The 24,561-nt window shown below is 45.9% G+C and overlaps 1 protein-coding gene across 1 annotated transcript in view; it reads right to left on the bottom strand.

The window, feature by feature from the left end:
- The window catches only part of SCD5 (stearoyl-CoA desaturase 5), an 80,250-nt gene that overhangs the window by 10,466 nt on the left and 45,223 nt on the right, over window positions 1-24,561 (bottom strand). Inside the window, exons 2-4 of the mRNA XM_073340509.1 lie at window positions 21,142-21,272; window positions 9,811-10,016; window positions 1,296-1,528 (exon numbers count right to left, since the gene is read on the bottom strand). Coding sequence (XP_073196610.1) covers window positions 1,296-1,528; window positions 9,811-10,016; window positions 21,142-21,272 — 570 coding nt within the window. The remainder of the gene's footprint in view (window positions 1-1,295; window positions 1,529-9,810; window positions 10,017-21,141; window positions 21,273-24,561) is intronic.

The following is a 24,561-nucleotide window of genomic DNA, read 5'->3' on the forward strand; positions in this document are numbered from 1 at the left end:
AACATATCAAACCTGTCCTCCACTCTCTATGCTGTCTTCCCAGAGATTTGCAAATTAAGTTCAAGGTCTCAGGCCCAGGGTATCTAAAGTTCTGGGATGAAGACTGTGGTCAACAACTACGCTCCTTTGGCACCACGGAACTCTCAACAATAAGGTTAAAGCTCATCGGTGCAGGAGACACAACTTTCTCTGGGGGCCAGTCCAAGCCGATGGAATGAACTCCCGCAAGGAACTAGGGGCCGTAGCAAACCTCATTTTCCTCTCCAAATGCAAGGCACATTTCTCTGGCCTTGTCTTCTCTAATATAAAAAAAACATAGCAACAGGGATATAAAATGCACCCTACCAAAACAAGACACTGCACTGCACAACACTTCTCCCTCTGGGGAGAGGATGAGAGGACAAACAATATATGCCAGATGTGTAGTGATGTTGCTTAATGCATGACTGAAAGGCGCTCAGATACGATGGTGATGAGCATGGTTTAAGAACCACCTGGAATACAATAGGCTTCCATAGAAACAAAGTTAGGCTTTTGAAAATCCCACCCCAAATACATGGTCTGATTTTCAAAAGTGCAGCATACCCAACAGCTCCCACTGGGATGGCCAGATGTTCCTGGGTGCTCAGCATTTCTTGAAATCAGCCCAATTACTTAGGCACCTACATATATGAACCAGGGGAGATTTTCATAGGCACAAAGGGCAGTTAAACACCTTACTCCCATAAGTGCTGGGAGCCTAACTGCCCTTTGTGCCTTTAAGAATCTTCTCTGTAAGCACCTAAGTTGAGGCACATATTTTTGAAAATCTTGGCCAGAAGCAGTGGCTTTATATAGTGGCCACAACGGTTTTGGGGCTTTGCTGCTTGTAAGCTTTGGTTGAATTTCATCCCACTTCTCCCTCAGAGACTGTAATAATTGTTTCATAACTGAGTGCCATGGGAGTGCCTGGTCTGCTGGAGACATGGATTTAGTTGAGCAGCCCTTGTGAGAGAAGAGAGACAGGGCTCAGGTCAGTGTAATAAAACACACAAGGAATCTTTACTTAGGATGCTAGACGCTCATGGCCTGCTGTCTGGCTCACACACTGTGCTGTACAGGATTACTGCAGAGAGACTGCCTAAATCCTGGCCAGGATTAAGCACTCAAGGAATGGATTGCTGACTATCCTATGTGCATGATTCTAGTGGCTGCTCTGTTTGCAGTGAAAGGAAATCCCATTGCTAGCTAGAGCTTGGCAAAGTGCAAAGTAACCCAAGTTAAAGCTTCAGAGAGACATTTTGCCTGGTACTCACCAATGGCTCCTAAAGTGACAAATGCATTCTGCCGGGGGCTGATGTACTTGTCATAGGGTCGATTGCCGTACATGTGAGCCGCGCTGTTGACCAGCCAGGTGACGTTGAGTGAGACGGTGTAACGAAGGATGGAAGCAAGGAAGTAGGAATTCCACAGACTCTCCTCCCAGATGTACCAGGGCACCAGGGTGGGAATCACAAAGCACATTAGCACTACTGAACTCTTATAGTACCTATAAGGAGAAAAACGGACAGGAATAACAGCATTACTGTGACCAGAGCGGGAGCTACATGGTTACTGAACTGGACTAGGATTCAGGATACTTGGGTTCAATTTCTGTCTCTGCGACAGACTCCCTGTGTGGCTTGGGGCAGGTCACTTCATCTCTCTGTGTCTGGATTCCTCATCTGTAAAATGCGAATAATAGAACTTTGTTTGACCGAGTAGTCTATTTAGATGATAAGCTTTTTGGGGCAGGGGCTGACTCTTGCTATGTGTATATACAATGGCTAGCACGATGGGACCCTGAGCTCATTCAAGGTCTCTAAGTGCTACTGTAATACAAAATAATAATAACATTATTATATGAAAAATATATTTTAAAAGAAAATCGGTCATGAAGTTCCTGTAATTCCTCCTTTCCTCTAAGCCTTGCACAGAGCTATTTACTGGGAGATTTATTTTCTTGAATAGAGAAGAACATCTGTATATTTCACAGGCTATTGGGCAGTTTACTCACTTGGTGCTGACCCAGGAGTTTTTACTTATTTCTGATAGTCACATGTGCTCGTGCTGCCTAGTGGACAGAGCACGGGGGTAGCATTAAGGAGCTCTTGGTTTAGTCCCAGCTTTGCCACTGGCTTTCTGCATGACCTTGGGTAAGTCACTTCCCCACTCTGTGCCTCAGTTTCCCCATGTGTAAAAGTGGAGATAAGAGAATCTATGGATAAGAAGCGTTATATAAAAGACAGGTATCATCATTATTATGCCAAAGAAAGTTCACTGGAACAGAACTGCAGCAGATGAGGAGCTCTGCAGATTACCAACTCACTCCAGCAGGGGAAAAATAGTCTAAAATCGAGCTGGTTTTCCAAACTGAAACAAATAGCATCACAGCAGATATTAGCTGCATTCAGCCATTTGGACCTTAATTTGTTTTTGCACAAAAAAATGGTGCTGACATGGCAGCATTAACTAAAGTAAATGCAATCTGCCCTCCATTTTACCTTTGAGTGCAGAGTTCTGCTTTATTAACACAGAGGACATTTTCAAACCATTATTCGGAATACTCAGAAACAGTTGCCAGCAACAATCATGCATTAGGAAGGTAAACAATTTTTCATTCTTAAAAGCTTGTTTCCTCCCTCCCTTGCTCCCCGCCTTTGTGGTTATGTTTCCAACAGCCCGCTCGAAAGAAAAGTGTGAAGATTAATTACTCATGAGCGGTAAGGCCAAAACACTGCTTGTTAAATGTCAGGAGCTTTTCTGTTCCTCCACTAGAATGTTAGTAGTGAAGTGTTTGGTCGTTTTGTTTCAGATCTCTCCTTGCCTATTTGTCAGCTGCTGTCAATAGGCTACATGGAAGATGTGTCAGCTTTTAATGGGAAGTTGCACAGGCTGACTAAAAGAGGAATAATTAAAAGACTTTGCTGAAGGGAAAAAAATTACCATAAAATTGCAGCTGTTTTCTGTCAGAGTGAAAATTGCATTCAACATTAATCTGTCTATGGAGAAAAGACAGGTAACATCAGCTAGGCCGGGGGAAGGCTGAACGCAGCAGGGGAAGCTCCAGATATGCATAACTCGCTTGTTTTGTGTTTCAAGGGGAAAAGGACTAGTGATTCAAGGTCCTATGACAGTCAGAGTATTTAAAGCCATAAATTACAATTGATCAAAACACTGGAGATCAAACTGTACAGCGCAAATCCTCTGTCTGAACACCCCGGAACTTTGGGAAAGTTCCACTTTGGCTGCAAACTTTGCAAATGGGGCCTGACTCTATGAAATGCACCAAAGACCATTTGCCCTGTGTCCCAGTACGGCAATTAAGGTATATCAGCTGGGCTGGACTGTCCAACTATGTTTGTGTCAAATGCACCATTGTCCTACAGCTAGCGAAGATTCTTCTTGAGCCCCATCCATAGGAAACGCTGCTTTTGGAACAGGGATATTGGCGTTCTCTCCCCACTGCTGCATGAAGCACCAAACGACTGCAGCGGCAGAGTGAAGACAGCCATGAAAAAAGGTCCAAAGAGGCTACAGGTCTGTTACAATACATATGAAAGTTCTGTCTAGGCACATTGAGCCATGATTAATTTCCCTAGCAAATCACAACTTGCACTGGCAGCAGTCCCATGCCCTTAGGTCTGCTAATCACTTGAGATTAGCAATAGGATGGACTGAGAACTTTGATGCTAAGGAATTAGCAGAGATTCAATGAGAGGAGAATTATCATGCAGGTTCATGTCTGTCGATATTTTGATATTGAAGCACACTGAGCATGTTGGCCACTGGCACGGTTTTTATTTTCACTTTCACCACTCAGATTGCAAAGGCACAAACTCCTCCATAAAGGAAGAAGAAAATTAGAGGATATGCTCTAGCTCAAGCAGAAGTGAAGGCCAAGAATTATTGGGAGAGGTTCTATGGTCTATGTTACAGATCAGACCAGACCCTAATGGTTCCTTCTTTCTTCAAAATCTATGACTGAAAATTCTGTCATTTAAGTGGGTAACACAGATGTAACTGCAAGAAGATTTTAGCCTTTTAAAAATCTTCTGGTATCTAGGCTGATTTGATTGGGCACCAAGTCCCCATCACGTCACAAACCTCACTGGGCCTGAATTTGCCTACCTGGCTATACAAGCAGGGCCTTAGCCAGCACCCACTCAAGTCAATGGGAGGCCTTCCATTGACTTCAATGGGCAATGTATCATCATCAAAATCTTTTACTTGATTTGTGGTAGCACTTAGGGTCCCTACTCACAGACCACAACTCCACTGTGCTAGGCCTTGTACAAACACAGACCAAAAAGACAATCCATGCCCTGATAAACTTACAATCTAAGCCATGTCTGTGGTCCGCCCACTTCTATATTTTTAATTATTTGTATTATCACATAATACAAAAATAGAGGAGGGATTTTCCTCAAACTTTCCAGTGAAAATCACCCCTTTGCTGAGGCTGCATAGGAGATTTCAGTCCCCACCCCGGGGCATTTTGGAGACAGTTATAGGCACACGTAAAGAAGAGATTATAAAACAGAGGCAGATACAGACCAGGTGTCTGAAGGTGAAACTCCAGTGAAGGCCAGGGGTTCGCACCCATTTACTTTCAATCAAGCCCCCAAATCTATAAGCAGCTGTAACTCTGACCGATCTATTTCTTCCTCAGAATTTCATGAGGAAAAGTAGTTTTCAAAGCCCTGAAATGTGACAACTTGCTCCGACAGTTCAGCCAAGTTTGTACAAGACACACACACAAAGGCGTGGAGGAAACAAAGCTGAATAGTACAAGAGGCAAAAAGAAAGGGAGAGCAGGCTGATAAGTGAAGCAGAATGCTAAACTAAGCCAGGAGGGAGACAAAAAGGTGTGTGTATGAAAGAGAGAAAAGAGTAGGGTTGCCAACTTTCTAATTGCCGAAAACCAAACATCCTTGCCCTGCCCCTTCTCCCAAGGCTCCATCCCTGCCCTGCCCCTTCTCCGAGGCCCCGCCATCACTCACTCCATCCCCTCTCCCTCCACCGCTTGCTCTCCCCTACTCTTGCTCAGTTGCTCATTTTCACCAGGCTGGGGCAGGGGTTGGGGTGCAGAAGTGGGTGAGGGCTCCAGCTAGGAGTGGGGGCCCTAGTATGTGTCTGGGGATGGGGGGTTTGGGATGCAGGAGGGGGATCCAGGCTGGGGGATGGGGCTGAGGGGTTCAGAGTGTGGGAGGGGCTCAGGGCTGGGGCAGGGGGTTAGAGTGTGGGACGCGGTGCGGGCTATGGGAGGGAGTTTGTGTGTGGGAGGGGGTTCCGGGCTGGGTCAGCGGGTTGGGGCGCGGGAGGGGGTTCTGAGCTAGAGCAGGGGGTTGGGGAGCAGGAGGGGGTGAGGGATACAGGCTCCAGGCAGCGCTTACCGCAGGCAGCTCCCAGAAGCAGCCACCATGTCCAGCTCCAAGGCGGAGGCGCGGCCATGGGGGTCTCCATGTGCTGCCCCCGTCCTCAGGTGCTGCCCTCGCAGCTCCCATTGGCCATGGTTCCTGGCCAGTGGGAACTGCGGAGCCAGCACCTGGGGCAGGGGCAGCATGCGGAGCCCCCGTGGCTACCCCCCAGCTGGAGGGACATGTCGCCACGGATCCGGGTAGGGATGCGCCACCGACCAGACATTTAACGGCCTGGTCGGCAGTGCTGACCATATCCACCAGGGTCCCTTTTCAATCGGGTGTTCCAGTCAAAAACCGGATGCCCGGCAACCCTAGAAAGGAAGAGTGAATGGCAGAAAGAGTATAATGTGACAAAGGAGCTGGCAAGCCATGTGGAATGATTCAACAGAGAGAGGAGCAGCAAAGAGGCACAAGAGGTGAGGAGAGAGACAGACAGAAGATAATGCGCCATAAGATGGAGAACAGGCCAAGAAGAGCTGAATAGTCTGAAGACAAAACAAAATGAGGGGCTGGCAAGAGAATTTAAAGGTGCCACAGGCAAGCCTGCTTAGCAGGGTAATGCACGGTGTCCCACAAGGGCTCAGCACTGGAGAATGAGAGGCAATTTATCCTCAGACGGACAGGCAAAGGGAGTCCAGGCTCAGCATCCCTCGGTGCTTAAAATTGTGGGGGGAAGGTTGCAAGGGGTCACACACAGACCTGGCAAAAAGAACAATTATAAAAAACAGGGTGGGTCATTGAGGGGAGCTCTTTGCTGTCTTACCAAAGTTGCTGCTCCCAGATTATGACAGACACCCACCCACCCACCCACACTTTTTTCAGGCCACTTTAAGCACGAGTATCCCTCTGAACTAGGCCTCCTCAGACAGGGCGCCTCTTATTTTAAACCCAAATTTACCCCCATCCATGCTGATCTCACAATATCTCGCTTTCATCACTGCAAAACAGTGGAACCAGAAATGCAGCTGTAGCTGAGGCAACATTATTGTTAGACCTGGTCCAAAATCAAAATAAAGAAAAACATTTCAAAGTTGTTTTTGTTTTGCCAGGATCAAAATGGATCCCATTTTTATTTTTGTGGGGTTTTTTTGTTTGTTTGTTTGTCAAGATGGTTATCAAAATGTTGATAGAAGCTTTTTATTTATCAACAATTTAGGCTTCAGCAAATGAAATGTGTCAAGACATATTTCACCAAAAAAATGCAATTAAAATTTCAATTTAAAAAAAAACACAAAAAGTTTTAGCAAAAAGTTAAAGAATTCAGTCATGGCGACCGTTTTTTGCAAAAATATGTGGTTTAAAACGTCAGCCATTTCACAAGAAAGAAAAGCAGTTACTTGAAATCTTTCAGCCAGCTCTGATGATTACTTGTGCAAAATAAGTGAACCTCCCTTTTCTGCAAACTCCGAGCACAATTGTGTGTGTGTATGTCCTTAACTCTGAGCTTTGGTCCCGTGCTGTGCAGTTAAAGGCCAGCGATTGTTGTACTTTTACGCACACAGAATTGTTCCTTACACCAGGGGGGCTCAACCTTTTTTTTTCCTGAGGCCCCCCAACAGGCTATAAAACCTCCACGGCCCCACCGGTGCCACAACCACTGTTTTTTTGCATATAAAAGCCAGGGCCGGCATTAGGGGGCAGCAAGCAGGACAATCGCTTGGGGCCCCATGCCACTGGGGGCACCATGAAGCTAAGTTGCTCAGGCTTCGGCTTCAGCCCCGGGTAATGGGGCCCAGGACCCTGGGCTGCAGTCCTGTGCAGCAGGCTTTGGCTTTCTGCACTGGGCCCTAGTGAGCCTAAACACCAGCCATGCTTGGTGGACCCCCTGAAACCTGCTTGCAGCTCCCCAGAGGGCCCTGGACACTGCCTGGCACGGAGTAGTTTCATTGCAGTTAATGGAGTTGATTATTCATGGACTAAGGCACGACTCAGTGGGCCAAGTTCTGCTCTCTGTTACAGCAGCGTAGATGTAGAGTAGTTCCATTGAAATTAACGGTTTTACTCCAGATTTACATTAATGCAACTGACAATGGAATTGGACCCAGAGTGAGTCAGGATGTCACATAATCTGGTCCTAAGAAATCCACTAGAGAGGTACAATTCACCATTATTATTACCAATCAGACGTCTTTTGTTTTTCCAGGAAGTAAATAATAACCTTCTGTTCTGACAACAATGTGGTGTTGACATAAACAGGTTTACTTTCCTGAGAAAAAGAAAATGTAAACTCTAAATTCACTAGACTAAATAGTCCAAAACTCAACTGTCAAGTCCAGAGCAATATCACTTGCTAAGGCCTTGGCTACACTTACAGATGTACAGTGCTGTGAGTTAAACCCACCTTCGTACAGCGGAGTAGGGAAAGAGCAGCAGTCTGTCCACACTGCCAGCTGCCAGTGCACCGTCTCGTGGCCACATTTGCAGCTGCATTGGGAGCCGTGCATTGTTGGCAGCTATCCCAGCATTCAAGTGGCTGCAACGTGCTTTTCAAATGGGGGCGGGGGAGAGAGAGTGGGTTTTTGGGGGGGCTGAGAGTGTGTCAGCGTGCTGACTTGTAAGTTCAGACCCTCCTCCCTCCCCTGCCTCTCTCTCACTCACTGACTGAAAGCAAAGGGCAGCTGTTTCTTTTTTTCTCTAGACAAGCTAAGCAGCCGCTCGCCGAAACAGACCCCAAACCCCCGGCACCGCCGCTCTCTCTTCAAGCAACCATTAGCTGTCGGCACTCCAGATGGAGCCCCCCGGCCTGCCTCTCGCTCATTCCAAGCCAACAGGGGCTGTGTTTGTTTTTTTGATAAGCAGCCCTAGAAATGGAGCTTTGAAACGGCAGTTCTGCGTCTGGAGTTCACAACAAAACAAGATTCAGAGTAGCGGCCGTGTTAGTCTGTATTCGCAAAAAGAAAAGGAGGACTTGTGGCACCTTAGAGACTAACAAATAAATAAAATTTAAGCATAAGGTTTCGTGTAGCTCACGAAAGCTTAAGCTCAAATAAATTTGTTAGTCTCTAAGGTGCCACAAGTCCTCCTTTTCTTTTAACAAAACAAGAGAGGACGCTTCAGTTAAAAGGCTTATGGGGAGTTTCCGGAGGTCAATAACGTTACTCCCTGTTTACACTGGAGCTGGAGCACCTCAGCCAATGCGCAACAGCTGTTAATCCTCTCGGGGGGGTGGAGTACCAGGAGCGCTCCAGCCAGGGAGTCAGAGTGCTCTATGTGCTTTGCCAGTGTGGACGGGGAGTAAGATGGAGCGCTCTGGGAGGCTTTACTGCAGTATAACGTGCAAGTGTAGCCAAAGCCTAAGACGATCTTCCCTGCACAGAAATGTACCTTATGCCACAGTTATATAAGCACTACAGAAATGCCTGTCTGAGATGGGAAATGATTCACTCAAGCAAAGGTGAGAAGACAGTTATGGAAGCTCAAACACGCTGCAAAGGAGACTTTGCAAAGTCCTGTGGAATTCTTCACTGCTCTCCAAAAAACAGCTAAAACAACAAGACCAACGCATTGCATCAGTTTCATCCCGGGTCCAGTCCCATTGACCAGGGATTAGTTCAGCCCTTCCTGGGGATTTCTGCAATGCAAAGATAGGCGTGACCACCCTCTCTTCCCAGTAGTGTCCAAAAATAACACTCTGGCTACCAAACAGAATTGATCCTATCCGGCTTTTAAAACCCCTCCTGGTCACACATTCACCACTGAGAATAGTACCTACACCCTGTGCAGTACCTACTCGAAAATATTATAATTTCAATACCGGCTGAAGCATCCAGATCAGTGTCCCCTACCATAGTGATGATAATGGACTGGGGAAGGCTGCAGTCTGGGCTGTACTAACCCAGCGGGCCAAGCTGATGACATCTCATTTTATAAAGGAATTAAGGTACTGGGAGAGGCAGCAGTTCAGCTCGACTGGGCCCTGTGGGTCAGGTTGGTGATCAGCGGATAATTCAGACAGAGGGATTCCTCATTGAGGCTGTTATTGATGATCATGTTTATTGCATTCATTGATATAATCCAATTAAAAGCTCCAGAGGCAGACTTTTCTTTTTTTCCATGTGACTGCATGCCCTGGTGTTTTTGGAAGAGGGGAAGGTAAGAAAAGGCTAGTTTGCTCCGGCAAGGGGGCCTGGAAGTAAGAGCTTGCAGGACTGATGTCCTGGTACCCAACAGGTTACCACTGTGAGGGGTGGGCTCTACTATTTCCAAACAAGTTTAGGGAAGGGCATGTTGGGGAGGAAAGAAAAGGAAAGTATAAAATAATGTATCAAAAATAGACTAAGTGAACTCCCCTCCCCCATCTCCAACCCTCATTCCCCCCAAACCTCCGCTCAGATCCCCCCTTGGGAGTAGTTCCAGAGCTTTCACTTACTTTCTTTGAAACCGCACAACAGGGTCATCCAGCAGGTCAGTGAAATCCAACTTCCTGCCTTTTTCTATGACATCGCGATGCTTGCGGACAAAGAGCCAGCCGATGTGGGAGAAGAAGAAGCCACGACACGCATTGTGGGGGTCAGCGTCCGTCTCTGAGTACTTGTGATGCACCCGGTGGTCTCGACACCACTCAAAAATGTCATTCTGTGCAGACAGCAAGGGAGGGGTGAGAGATGCAGACTTGGCATAATGACTTTGGTAGCACCTTATCTCACACCCCTCCACACACACCCCAACCACACCCTAATATATTTGAACCACAGAATGATTCTCTGTATCCGCTAAGAAAAATAAATCACGTAAGATTAAATCAGGGACTGAAACCACTAGGGGAAACGTGGGTTTATATACACAGAGGGTTGGCACTCTGATAGCCAGACCTGCTGTTTCCTAGAATCATAGAAGATTAGGGTTGGAAGAGACCTCAGGAGGTCATCTAGTCCAACCCCCTGCTCAAAGCAGGACCAAACCCAACTAAATCATCCCAGCCAGGGCTTTGTCAAGCCGAGCCTTAAAAAAACCTCTAAGGATGGAGAATCCACCACCTCCCTAGGGAACCCATTCCAGTACTTCATCACCCTCCTAGTGAAATAGTGTTTCCTAATATCCAACCTAGACCTCCCTCACTGCAACTTGAGACCATTGCTCCTTGTTCTGTCATCTGCCACCCCTGAGAACAGCCTAGCTCCATCCTCTTTGGAATCCCCCTTCAGGTAGTTGAAAGCTGCTATCAAATCCCCCCTCACTCTTCTCTTCCGCAGACTAAATAACCCCAGTTCCCTCAGCCTCTCCTCGTAATCTCCCTAATCATTTTTGTTGCCCTTCACTGGACTCTCTCCAATTTTTCCACATCCTTTCTGTAGTGGGGGGCCCAAAACTAGACGCAATACTCCAGATGTGGCCTCACCATTGCCAAATAGAGGGGAATAATCACTTCCCTCAATCTGCTGGCAATGCTCCTACTAATACAGCCCAATATGCCGTTAGCCTTCTTGGCAACAAGGGCACACTGTTGACTCATATCCAGCTTCTCGTCCACTGTAATCCCCAGGTCCTTTTCTGCAGAACTGCTGCTTAGCCAGTCGGTCCCCAGCCTGTAGCGGTGCATGGCATTCTTCCGTCCCAAGTGAAGGACTCTGCACTTGTCCTTGTTGAACCTCATCAGATTTCTTTTGGCCCAATCCTCTAATTTGTCTAGGTCACTCTGGACCTTATCCCTACCCTCCAGCATATCTACCTCTCCTCCCAGCTTAGTGTCATCTGCGAACTTGCTGAGGGTGCAATCTAGCCCATTTTCCGGATCATTAATGAAGATGTTGAACAAAACCATCCACAGGACTGAGCCCTGGGGCACTCCACTTCATACAGGTTGCCAACTAGACGTTGAGCCATTGATCACTACCCACTGAGCCCAATGATCTAGCCAGCTTTCTATCCACTTTATAGTCCATTAATCCAATCCATACTTCTTTAACTTGCTGGCAAGAATACTGTGGGAGACCGTATCAAAAGCTTTGCTAAAGTCAAGATATATCACATCCACTGCTTTCCCCATATGCACAGAGCCAGTTATCTCATCATAGAAGGCAATCAGGTTGGTCAGGCATGACTTGCCCTTGGTAAATCCATGTTGACTGTTCCTGATCACCTTTCTCTCCTCCAAGTGCTTCAGAATTGATTCCTTGAGGACCTGCTCATGATTTTTCCAGGGACTGAGGTGAGGCTGACCAGTCTGTAGTTCTCCAGATTCTCCTTCTTTCCCTTTTTTAAAGATGGGCACTATATTTGCCTTTTTCCAATCGTCTGGGATCTCCCTTGATCACCACAAGTTTTCAAAGATAATGGCCAATGGCTCTGCAATCACATCAGCCAACTCCCTCACCACCCTCAGATGCATTAGATCTGGACCCATGGACTTGTGCATGTCCAGCTTTTCTAAATAGTGGTGAAAGAACAGGTGAAGGACTGAGGGCTGCTCACCTCCTCCCCATACTGTGCTGCCCAGTGCAGCAGTCTAGGAGCTGACCTTGTTCGTGAAGACCGAGGCAAAAAAAGCATTGAGTACCTCAGCTTTTTCCACATCATGTGTCATTACGTTGCCTCCCCCATTCAGTAAGGGTCCCACACTTTCCCCGACCTTCTTCTTGTTGCTAACATACTTGTAGAAACCCTTCTTGTTACCCTTCGCATCCCTTGCTAGCTGCAACTCCAATTGTGCTTTGGCCTTCCTGATTACACCTCTGCATGCTCGAGCAATATTTTTATACTCCTCCCCAGTCATCTGTCCAAGTTTCCACTTCTTGTAAGCTTCTTTTTTGTGTTTAAGCTCACTGAAGATTTCACCGTTAAGCCAAGCTGGTCACCTGCCATATTTGCTGTTCTTTTTGAACATCTGGATGGTTTGTTCCTGCGCCCTCAGTAAGGCTTCTTTAAAATACAGCCAGCTCTCCTGGACTGCTTTCCCCCTCATATTAGCCTCCCAGGGAATCCTGCCCATCAGTTCTCTGAAGGAGTCAAAGTCTGCTTTTCTAAAGTCCAAGCAGGGCCATCCTCAGGATTTATGGGGCCCTACGTAGTATTATTAAACTGTTGCCCTTACGCCTGATGGCAGCCCAGGCTCACAGCCTGAGGGTTGGGGGCAGGAACAATGCAGCAAAGGATACCGTGACGCTCGGCCCGCCTCACAGCGACGGAAAGTCACAGTTCCCCGCAGAGACCCCGGTACCCTCTCCCTCACGCAGAATGGACATGCAGAAGGTACCTAATTAAAAGCACTAAAAAATGTCAGTTACAGGTTTTTTGATAGGCCCTGAAATTTGTCAGAGATTTATTTGCAAAACTTTGTAGTAAGGGCGAGTCAGCTGTCTTGCTGAATACAACATTAAATATTATGGAATACATGATGCAGCTCTTCTCTGTTTTATATTTTCTTAATCAGTATTTCTAAGCTGATTTTATATTTTAAATGTACTCTTAAGCCTTCATAAAATAATCATTCCAGATTACTACATATTTAACTCACTGAAACAAAGACATTATTTTAAATTAATCAGTCACAGAGGTTTAGTGTGTTCATTACAATGTTCATTGCTTTTAGAAAAAATGAACACTAATTTTCTTTGGGTGATCTCCATAACAATAGACATGTTTATAAAATTTCACCAACTTTAAAAATATGTTTCCAAAGATTTTAGGCATAACAAAGGATTTTATATCTTATAAGGTACTGATTTTGCTGGAGGGTTCTCTTAAAACTAGTTCATCAGATAGTCAGAAGTAAAGAAAGGGAAACTCTTTGTCCAGCTATCTGGAAGGAAAGGGATGTTGTCCCTTAACAGGGGGTGAACGGAGAAAGGGATGGATAGAAAGGATAGGAAGTTTTTTTTACTATAGTAATTACAATTAAAATGTGTATTTTAGATAAGGGTGGTCTTTTGAAGGATTTATTTAAAAACCTATATGTCTGAAGATCCAAGCATTTAAGGCTAAAGATGATTGTGCATCTAAAAAAAATCTATGCAAGGATTTTTTAAGAGATATGATTTTATAATCTTCACCAACTCACTAATGAAATATTTTTAAAGCAAGTTTTAAACTAAGGTCCTATAGACTAACATGTTCTGAGTAAATATTACAGTAATGCATAACTGTTTTTGTCAGTAAATTCAGAAACCGACAGTATATACCTGGGGTTTGGCAAATGCTTGTTAAATGGCTTCATTACCACTTGAATGGCTCTTTAACAGTTTCAGTGTTGTGCTAATAGGGCTGGAAGACTTTTTCACTTTTAAGTTACAGGATCCCCTCCAGAGTAAGAGTCACCAGGCTATAGCAGCCAGCTGTGGGAGCCTGCAGGAAGGGTCAGAACAGGGATAGGAAGAGCCAGGACGGTGGACACCAAGACCCAGTGGGTGCCCCAAATTTTCAGGTGCCCTCCTCAGCCTCGTCCAGAGTCCATATTCTGCTGCTCTTCTTTCTTCCTTTTTTCAGGATCCTGAACTCGACCATCTCCTGGTCACTGCTGCCCAGGTTGCCACCCACTTCTACTTCCCCTCCCAATTCTTCCCTGTTTCTGAGCAGCAGGTCAAGAGGAGCAGGGCCCCAAGTCGGTTCCTCCAGCATTTGCACCAGGAAGTTGTCCCCAACACTCTCCAAAAACTTCCTGGATTGTTGGTGCACTGCTGTATTGCTCTCCCAGCAGATGTCAGGGTGACTGAAGTCCCCCATGAGAACCAGGGCCCATGATCTGGAAATTTCCCATTAGTTGTCCGAAGAAAGCCTCGTCTCCCTGCTCCACCTAGTCTGGTGGTCCATAGCAGACACCCACCACCACATCACCCTTGTTGCTCTCGCCGCTAAACTTCACCCAAAGACTCAACAGGGTTTTCCTCTAGTTTCATACCGGAGCTCTGAGCAGTCACACTGCTCCCTGACATACAGTGCAACTCCCCCACCCCCATGCTTCCTGAACAGGTTATACCTACCCATGACAGTGCTCTAGTCATGTGAGTTACCCCACCAAGTCTCTGTTATTCCAATCACATCATAGTTCCTTGACTGTGCCAGGACTTCCAATTCTTCCTGCTTGTTTTCCAGGCCTCTTGCGTTCGTGTACAGGCACCTAATGTAACTAGCTGATTGCCCTGCTTTCTCAGTATGAATCAGGAGGCCTCCCCTTTGCACCCTGCTCCTTTTGTTTCCTCCCAGTATCACACTCCCCCACTTACCTCTGGGCTAAGGTCACCATTCCCCGGTGAACCTAATTTAAAGCCCTCCTCACTAGGTTAGCAAGTTTTCTTGCCCAGAGGAACCAGCTCTGCAGTGGAAAGAAGGTGACCCTGCAGAAAGGATTTTACGACTCTGCATTCCTGGAGCACTGTGGAGCTCAAGGTGTCCATGTCTCTTTCACCCTTGCTCTAAAATTGGCCCAAAGCCCAAAATTCAGAAATGGTTTCAGCCTCTCCTAAAGTTGCTGGACTCCAGAGTGTTTTCGTAGAGCCCATGATAGAGATGGGGCTTGTTGTGAAGTTTAGATCTGGATTCAAGCTTCCCCAATGGTTGTCTTATTCCAATTTGGGAGTGTTGATTCAGGCCCATCTCCAATCCTAGTAACAAGGACACTAAGGAATTTGTTCAGTGTCAGAAACCAATTTGTTCAGTGTCTGTTGCCTTTATCTGGATACATTTGATACACCAACCACCCATGGTGGCTGGTGCATCAAATGTATCCAGATAAAGGCAACAGACACTGGTGGTGCTGAAATCCAGAGTGTCCATCTTACTGAGTCAAATGAGACACTCAACAAATCTGCCCTAATCTTGTCCTTTTTAGTGATTTCCAAAAAGCCATACTGGAAAGTCACAGCTGCTGCAGGCCCAAATAAGGCATCCCTTTCATCATGGACATTCTTCTTTCCCAGGATGCAGATTTACTGCCCTAGGAAGAAACGAGTGTTTGCGAGACCCAGAGCTGAAAGAAATCAGATTCACCTTCACTGTGGTTACTGGAGCGCATATCCATGAGAGAGCTCAGAGGATGTTTTTTGAAGATGGTTTTTCCTGTGGGTCTCTGAGTCAGCAGCATCTGCCTGGAAACAGGTAATTCTCACTCTAACAAAATCAGACAGCTGTTCTACTGCTGGAGGAGATGCAGTTGGGAGGATGGCTTACTTCTGAGTTCTGGTTTAGTCTGCTCAGCAACAGAGCCAATGTCACTCCACTGTCCACGAACCAAACGATGGTACTATTCATTATAGCTCATCATCATCATCAACTTCTCTAGGGACCAACGCAGCACAGAAAATGGGTCAGATCTTGTGAGGTGTCAATGACCTTCTTCTCCTATTGAACTTATCAGGAGTTCAGCACCCTACAAGAGTGAGCCCAATGTGTGACAATGGACCAAAAAGACCTGGGAGAAGGAACAAACTGCAGTAGCCTATCCCTAGGCCAAAACAAAGCTCCAACAGAATTTTAAACTCCTTAGCTCGCTGTAGCTTCAGCACCAACAAAAAACTGCCCACAGATATGCTGGAAAATTAAGGCTCAGAAAAGGCAAAAATGATTTTCACTCACTGGACTTTTGTCACTAGTTTTATTTTCGTCTTCAGGTCTTTGTGAGAGTGACTTGGGAAGCCAGCTATAATGATGGTTGTTGTTGGAGGGAGAAGGTAGGACGTGTACCTGATTTAGGTATTAGAGTGCCTTTGTTATAGGATCTGGTTCCTTTGTGTGCAAATGGGCTGGGACAAAAACCTTAGATCTAAAAACCCTGAACATTGGATCTCAGGTCAGGGTACAAATTACAGCTCAGGCTCCTGTCTGCTCAAGCTGTCATGAGATATCAAGGTCAGTTAAAAGTCTGATGGCAAAGAATGGCTGTTAACAAGCTTACCTGTCCCATGGTAAGCATAAATTCTATAGCCACAGATTTCAAGAGTGGGTACTTAAAATGAGGCACTTGAAGGGACTGAAATACTTGTAAGTGGTCTGATTTTCAGTGGTCCTGACCATCCAGTGTCTGCAATGACAGCTGCTGGGTGCTGGACATCTCTGAAAAATCAGACCACTTAATTAGGTGCTTAACTATACATTTGGACTCCTAACTTTAGGCCCCCACATTTGAAGATGTTAGTCTGTGCTCTCATCTATAGCAGTGTGTTAAGCAAAGATCATTCAGCAGAGCGGCCTCTTCTTCTTTCCCCCTCTTGGCACAACATGGAAGGCAACACAGCATATGCCCTCCAAAGCAGCAAGTGTTTCAGGAAGGGCAGTAGCATCATCACTGTCAGTTGCAGCAGCTTTCTTTTCAGCAGGAGAACAGAGCAGACGGACAGCTGGGGGTTTCTGTGAAACATCCAGAGTGAGGCAATAACAAAAGACAGCGCGTGCGCTATTATTGTTGAAGAATGCAGGAAGTCCAAGAAGACAACTGCATAGGTCCACAGTTTGTGAACGGAGAAGCTTTTGTTGTCAGAGTTGGTAGACATCACTGCCCTGCATATCAGTTGCTGACTTCTAAGAGACTGTATGGTGTGAATGATCAGTACTGCTGAGGGGGACTGAGCCACAGAACCAAAGAACCCGTCTCCAATCTGTAAATGATGAAAATGTCATCATCCTGAAATTGTACCTGGAAGACTTCCAGGACTGCACATAAATAACTCCTTTTTGACCTCCGTTCCAGCAGAGAATTAAAGAACAAAGAGACACTGGAAAAACCCAAACTCAGCTCGACTATTGTCCCCCACTGTAGCAAAGTGAGACTTAAGTGACATTTGTATGGGAATGTTAACATACCAGTAACCACTGAAGTCCTGATTCCTGTCATGTGACAAGGGTATTAGTTTTATATAACATTAACCCATGTCAGGCGACTGGGACCAGGAAATACAGACAAGTCTCTTTCCAGCATTCCTGTCTGTCACACCTTTATTTCCATGATATCAGAAGAAAACGAAAGCTTTGGTAAAGTGAAGCATATTAAGTCACCGGAACCTCCGTCTGGCTGAGAACTATCGGAGATAGTCGCGCTGCTTCCAAAACTGACAGGAAGCAAGCAACATTGCAGAGAAACCACAGAGAGTGAAACCCTCCATAAAGCTACAAGGGGCAGGTCCAGAGGCACTAGAATTTTACATTACACTCCAGTGGGAGCAGGAAGAGGCCTGAGGACTGCTAGACAAAAATCATTTATAAATGACAAAAAGACACAGGAATGTCACTTGGCAAAAGGCACATTTTCTTTACCAAATGAAACTATTGATCACTATGTTAGAGGCCTATACAATAAAGCTATTTGTGGTTGAGCCAACAATCAGGTCAAAGCAATGTTAGTGCAAGAAATTAACTTGGTTTTTCATAGACCAAAGGATATTTGCAGGGCTGGTGAAAAACGTGCTTTCCCCAAATGAAAGTGTTAGCGAAAAAGAGAAAAAGAGCTGAAGTGCATCTAATTAAAAATGCATCATGACAGAATCGACAGGCAAATAAAACAGCAGAGACCAGAACGGTTTGTAACAAATACAGAGGCAATCACAACGTGACATGTAAAGACGTCAGACACGAGGAGTGTGGTGCCAGACATGTAGTAGCAGCAAACATCAGCACACATTTGAAGTAAATACAAGAGTAAAATACATATACGAACATACAGCTAGAAGACAAAGCTATGAGGAAGATGCAGACCAGATGTCTTTGCTGGGTCTCTTAGAAAGCTTGCAAAGTGAGGTTTTCTAACAGGTTGGTTTGTGACAGAGGAAATAATATGAGCTCAAGTGAAATTCCAGACAGATACTGCAGCTGAGTGCAAGGTAATCAGAGCAAAATGATTAGTGACCATCTGATGCTAAGATCAAAAACGTAGCTCATTTCATACAGTGGGCACAAAATAAACCCATGCGGTAGAGTCACAATGGCACATCTCAGGAAGAGTGGATATCACTCAGCAGGGTTTGACATAGTGAACGAAAGGAGCCAAGGAACAGGTGTGTGAAGTAAATATGACTCAGCTACTGCCCCATTTTTGAAACAAAAAAAGTGACTCAACCTTACGAGAGCTTGAGAAAGTAACTCTAGCTCAGGGGTGGCCAACCTGGGGCTCCGGAGCCACATGCGGCTCTTCAGAAGTTAATATGCGGCTCCTTGTCTAGGCACCGACTCCGGGGCTGGAGCTACAGGCGCCAACTTTCCAATGTGCCGGGGGGGTGCTCACTGCTCAACCCCCTGCTCTGCCCCAGGCCCTGCCCCCACTCCACCCCTTTCCATCCCCTCCCCTCAGCCTGCCGTGCCCTCGCTCCTCTCCCCCAGAGCCTCCTGCATGCCACGAAACAGCTGATCGGGAGGTGCAGGGAGGGAGAGGGAGGCGCTGATCGGCAGGGCTGCTGGTGGGAGGGAGGCATTGGGGGCTGGGGGAGGGGGCAGCTGATGGGCGCCTGCTGACGTATTACTGCGGCTCTTTGTCAATGTACATTGGTAAATTCTGGCTCCTTCTCAGGCTCAGGTTGGCCACCCCTGTCCTAGAATGGATGGTCAAGAGAACCCGCTCAGGTACCTCCAAGCATAAAAATCTACTGGGACTATCGAGATGAAATTGCTGCATCTGATAGGGTTTGTGCAAAAGACATCATGCCACGATAGTACGCAGCGTGAAGTATAATCCACAGTGCCCGTGGAGACGTGCTTATACTGAAATATTAGACATGGCGGGATGCTGTAGCTCCTCCAATGCGATCTGCTGTCCCTGAAGCCAACATAGGGCAATGGTCAGCAGTCATGGCTACCATGATAGTAGTCCTGTGACTGGCTATTAAGGGGAGTAGGGCTCAGCCTGGCCTGTGCCTGATCAGCTACCCCTCCACCCCAGACATTGGATCCTGATTGGTTAGGGATCATCTGGCCCTGCCCAGTTATAAGTCCCATGCAATGCCTGCAAAGGGTTGTGAGAGCTCAGCTGGATGGAGGGGGGTTGTAGAATGGAGGGCTGGTTCCTCTGGTAGGCCCTGGAGAAGGGACTCCCAAGCATGCCTGGGGAAAGACTAAGGAGGGCTGCATGAGGGAGGCTGGCTCCTGTGCCGGGCTCTGGAAGAAGGGAAATTCCCAGAGTGGGGAGAAGCCCTGAGTCACTGCTCTGTAGGAGAATGGGAAAGAGCGGAGAGCTGAGCCAGGAGGAGAAGTAGACCCTTGTGTTTACGTTGCACATGGGGCTAGGGTCTAAATTTGTTACCAGCACCTCACCAGTGGTGCTGAGGGAGACCATTGCCAGCGTGTGTGTGGCTGAGACAAGGTGAGTAGTGCAGTGGCAAGCCACATATGGGTGTTGTGGAGGGCGACCCTGCCACAGGCCCCCCACAGCTGAAGTGAATTAGAACAGCCCTCAGGCTGGTATAACTTCCACTGGGTGACCTGGATGGTACCACTGTAACTAAGTAGGGGTGCAAAGGCAGCACAAAGCCATTTTTAGGCACCCCACTTATCTGGATTTACACTGTACACTCTTCAGCCATCGCTGATAACTGAGGCCAATGTATCCAAGTGTGAAATCTGCAGGAACACAGGAAGCAGAATTCAAAAGAACCACTGAAACCATGACTGTCCTGATCATCTGGATCCGAGGTGGACGCAGGTCTACAGCAATTAAGTGGGGAAGATTTCCTCTGAATAGTGGCCAGCTGCTCCATTGATTCTTTGTTGACTGTTCATTGATTCAGCTTACAAGTTGAACTGTTGTTCAACACACCAAGCAGCAATGTCATGACACTTTGCAGGGCTGCTTTGCATCAGTGGAGTGGCAGAAAACAGCCAGTGCTCATACAGAGAGCGAGGGCAATATGATCAAATCAAACATCTCCTAAACTGCTTTAAACAACAGCTCTGCTGTGCTCTTTGTAATGGGAGGAGAGATTAAGGAGATTAGCGCTATCTAGTTTAGAGAACAGGATGAATAAGAGGCACCATAACAGAGGTATACAAAATAATGAATGGTATAGAGGTCCCTAGGGTGCTGTGATTCACCCTCTCTCATAATGCAAGAAGTAGAAGGTGGCCAATCCAAATGAAAGGAAACAGGCTGAAAACTGATAAAAGGAAATACTTCATAAAGTGTAACTTAACCTGTGGGACTCAATGCCACAAGATGTTATTGAAGCTGACAGATTATTTATATTAGTAATAAGATTATTTACAGTTACACTAAAGAAATACATGTAAGTGATGCTGTGTTGCCGAATAGATAATGCCCTGGACTAGGATTCAGGAGATCCGTGACTTGCCTGCTGTGTGACCTTGAGCAGATCACTTCTTATCCCTGGGCCTCAGTTTCCCCATCTGTAATATGGGGCTAGTGATACCTCCTTTGTAAATCTGCTGTAGAAAACCATGACATGTTGTTTGATTAACCAAGATAAAAAATGCGCCTAAATGATATCATAATCCAATCTTTAGTTGCCTGGTTTTAGGAAGAAACTTTATTATATGGGCACGGTAGCATGTAATTGTCCTCAGAAGCATTGGTACGGAGCACTTTCAGAGACAGGGTACTGGACTACATGGACCATTGCTCTGATCAGGTTTTCCCTTGCACTGGATGGTGCGTACAAATAAAGAGGTGATCACTGCAGCGCTGCTTTCGCACAGTACAGAAACTGGTGGACGTTTGGGTTTACTTGGAATTTTTAATAGTTGGCCTCTCTTCACAGAAGAGACTCTTGTGCTGGCCTGCAGAGAACACTGCACAAAGACCGAAGATCATATCTGACAACCTCATCCCTACCTGAAAAGCCATGGAGTTGGCTGCAGCCAGGAACATCCTCAAAGGCAGCTTGGCTTTGTAGGACCTATGACTCCATAAACGATGTGCACCAGCTGTCACCCCCAGAGCCGTCATTAGGAAACACAAATATGCTGAAAGACAGAAATATATATAAATAGTGCATATCAAGGGTCTGTTTTTATTCTTTTCCTTTGTTAAAAAAATTCCTTCTGCTGTCTAGTCAACCCTACAGGGAGATAGTGTCTCCTAGTGGAGAGGGCACTGGACTGGGAGTCAGGACAACTGGGTTTTCCTCCCAGCTCTGCCAGGTACCTGCTGTGTGACCTGGAGCAAGTCATGTCACCTGTGTCTCTTCTCCCACCCTTTGTCCACATATAATCTAAGCTCTTCTGGGCAGGGACCGTCCACACTGCCTAGCACAAGCAGCTGACGACGTTGGTTGGGACCTCTAGATGCTACTGTAATATAAATGGCATCTAAGAAAAGTGGATTAGTCTGGTGCATTCTGTACTGCACCAGAGGAGCCATTAACTTCCCTTCGTGATGTTACATCGGAAGGGAGGCAGCCACTTTTTTGACGGGCACCATCCTCTGCACCCTTTCCACGTCTTTTGTCGAGTCTAATTTGTCAGCTAATTGAACAGGTGCCATTCATACCTCTGTAGATAAAGGTTCTGTCACAGTTCCCATTACAAAACCCACTATACTCAAGGCTTTATAACTTGGCAATAAAAATCCACTCTCTGCTGAAGCTGGACATTCAAGGACTCTTAGCTTGCAGGCATTTTTTTCTCCCCCTTCAAAACTCTTCTGTATGCATTTTCCACTTCTGGCCCAGGCAGCAACAAAAGGGTCAGTTTTAAAGTTTGATTTTTTTTTTAAGCATCTGAAACAAAAATTAACTTCAGTGTTTTTCCTTTTTTTCTGGGTTAGGGGATTTTTTATTTGCCTCTGGGCCCAGTCAAACTCTGTTTTCTTATAATTTCCATTATGGAAGGAGCATATGGCATTTCCCCACCCATCCTTTGGCTATTTCAATTATAAACTCTTTGGGCAGAGACTATCCACCTAGCACAATGGGGCCCTGATCTTTATTATGGTGTCTAGATGATACTACCATACAAACAACGATAAAAGTAGGAATAAGGCAAGTGCTGAATAAAAATACATCCCTGCCCTGCCAGTCCTGGAACCAAGAGACCAGCTTGCACACTTAACCATTAACATACTGCCTTAAATCACCACCGTACTCTTCCTTTCTCCCTGAGGGGTCAGGCTTAAAGTTAGGCACATAAGTACAGTTGTCAGTGTTTACAAAAATACTTACATGCTCAGCACCTAGCAGGATTGAGCCAAAAGCAGCTCAGGCTCTATGAGTTATAGAAGAGCCCTCGTTCATCATCTTTTCTTCCTTTTTATTTATTTTTTTAATTTAACAAATGTTTCATGTATTTGTGACGAGAAAGCTGCTGCTGTGTACAATATATACACTAATGGACCACAGCAGCAGATTTGTTTTCCAGGTGACAAGAAACATACAAAAAATTTTCATCTGAAATTCCTAATTTCAAAAAGTTAATTTAATTTACAAAAGCACAGTTGTACCCAACTGAAGTCACTTTTTAATAATTGTGTGCAGTGACTATTTCAGACTTCCGAACCAGGAAAGGGCCCTTTCTTGTGTCAGGTTTCAGAGTAGCAGCCGTGTTAGTCTGTATTCGCAAAAAGAAAAGGAGTACTTGTGGCACCTTAGAGACTAACCAATTTATTTGAGCATAAGCTTTCGTGAGCTACAGCTCACTTCATCAGATGCAAAGCTCACGAAAGCTTATGCTCAAATAAATTGGTTAGTCTCTAAGGTGCCACAAGTACTCTTTTTCTTGTGTCAGTTTGAGTCATTCACTCATTTGTCTCCTGATGCCATACGCTTTGATCATCTTGTTATTATCCCCAGTATATCTGAATCCATTTGTAATAAATACTGCATAGATTTTGTTGTTTTGTTTTACAACAAAAGAGAAAAGGCTGTAAGAATAATAATACAGCTGTGCTGCTCATCTTCTGGGAGGAAGCTGGGGAAAAGGCAATTATATACAATCCATACAAATTGGACCAGTGTTCAAAAGCAAAATCCACTTAAACCTTCAAAATTCAAAACTACCCTACTGTCACAATCTATGGCATTTCTGCTCTCTTAAACAGGAGGCACTTATTTCACAAAACAATTTCAAAAGTGTAAACTCAAACAAGCTTCCACACAGCTCCAGGTCCAGCACTGTCTGTGTTGTTTAGCAAGGACCTCACCGTGCTGGGAATACATACATGTATGGTGACTATATATGCCTATTTCAGTCTCTGAATAATTTTATGCAAACAAAAAGAAAACAGATTCCATCTGCACGAGATGTTTTGTATTATTAAGAATTTTAATTTTAATTTGCCCTTTTAACAGAGAATATTAGATGTCAGTATGTCATGCATTTCTTCTCACCTGGAGTAAACACACATGGCTGAGGTTTCCTGTCTATTTGTGTTTATATCATATCAAGCAGCAACCCCTGCAGTGTGGTTGCAAGGAAATGACCTGAAATATTGGTGAAATTGATTAACTGCAAAACATCTACAGTTCCAAACTGCAAAGGTTATGACACAACCTGAAAAAGATTGCAAAAGTATCTATTAACTCTTGTCACGGAGTCCCCGGGTGATGCTCTGGAACTGCTCCCTATGAAGCCAGTCAGGACTCTGGGGAAGTCTCCTTTCTGTGAGCAGACTGTCTTCAGGACACATAGCTCACACAACTTCCACCTTCCTGGGTCTGACCTCGGAGCATTCAGCATCCTCTGCCCCTCCATGCGCTTCCCACAGTGAGTCCGCCCAGGCGGTGTCCTGGGGAAGCCAGAGGGTCCTGCACCCCAACTTCGTAGTCAGACGTGACTCTCAGCCAGCCAGTACAACAGGAGGTTTATTAGATGACAGGAACATGGTCTAAAACAGAGCTTGTAGGTACAGAGAACAGGACCCCTCAGCTGGGTCCATTTTGTGGGGGGCAGTGAGCCAGACAACCAAGTCTGCACTTCACTCCATGTCCCCAGCCAGCCCCCAACTGAAACTCTCTCCAGCCTCTCCTCCTCTGGGCTTTGTCCCTTTCCCAGGCCAGGGGGTCACTAGATTCCTTTGTTCTCCATCCCTTTAGCTCTCACCTTGCAGCAGGGAAGGGCAGGCCACCAGTTGCCAGGAAACAGGGTGTTGGCCATTCTCTGTGTCCAGACCCCTGCACACACCTGCCCTCTAGGGCTCTGCAATGATAATACACCCTTATCCCACCACCTAGATACTTAAGAACTGCATAGGGAAAACTGAGGCACCCCCACACTATTCAGAGGAAACATTAAGAACAGTCCCGCTTTGTCACAACTC

Source organism: Lepidochelys kempii, chromosome 4 (assembly GCF_965140265.1).
Source record: "Lepidochelys kempii isolate rLepKem1 chromosome 4, rLepKem1.hap2, whole genome shotgun sequence".
NCBI classification, from domain to species: domain Eukaryota; kingdom Metazoa; phylum Chordata; order Testudines; family Cheloniidae; genus Lepidochelys; species Lepidochelys kempii.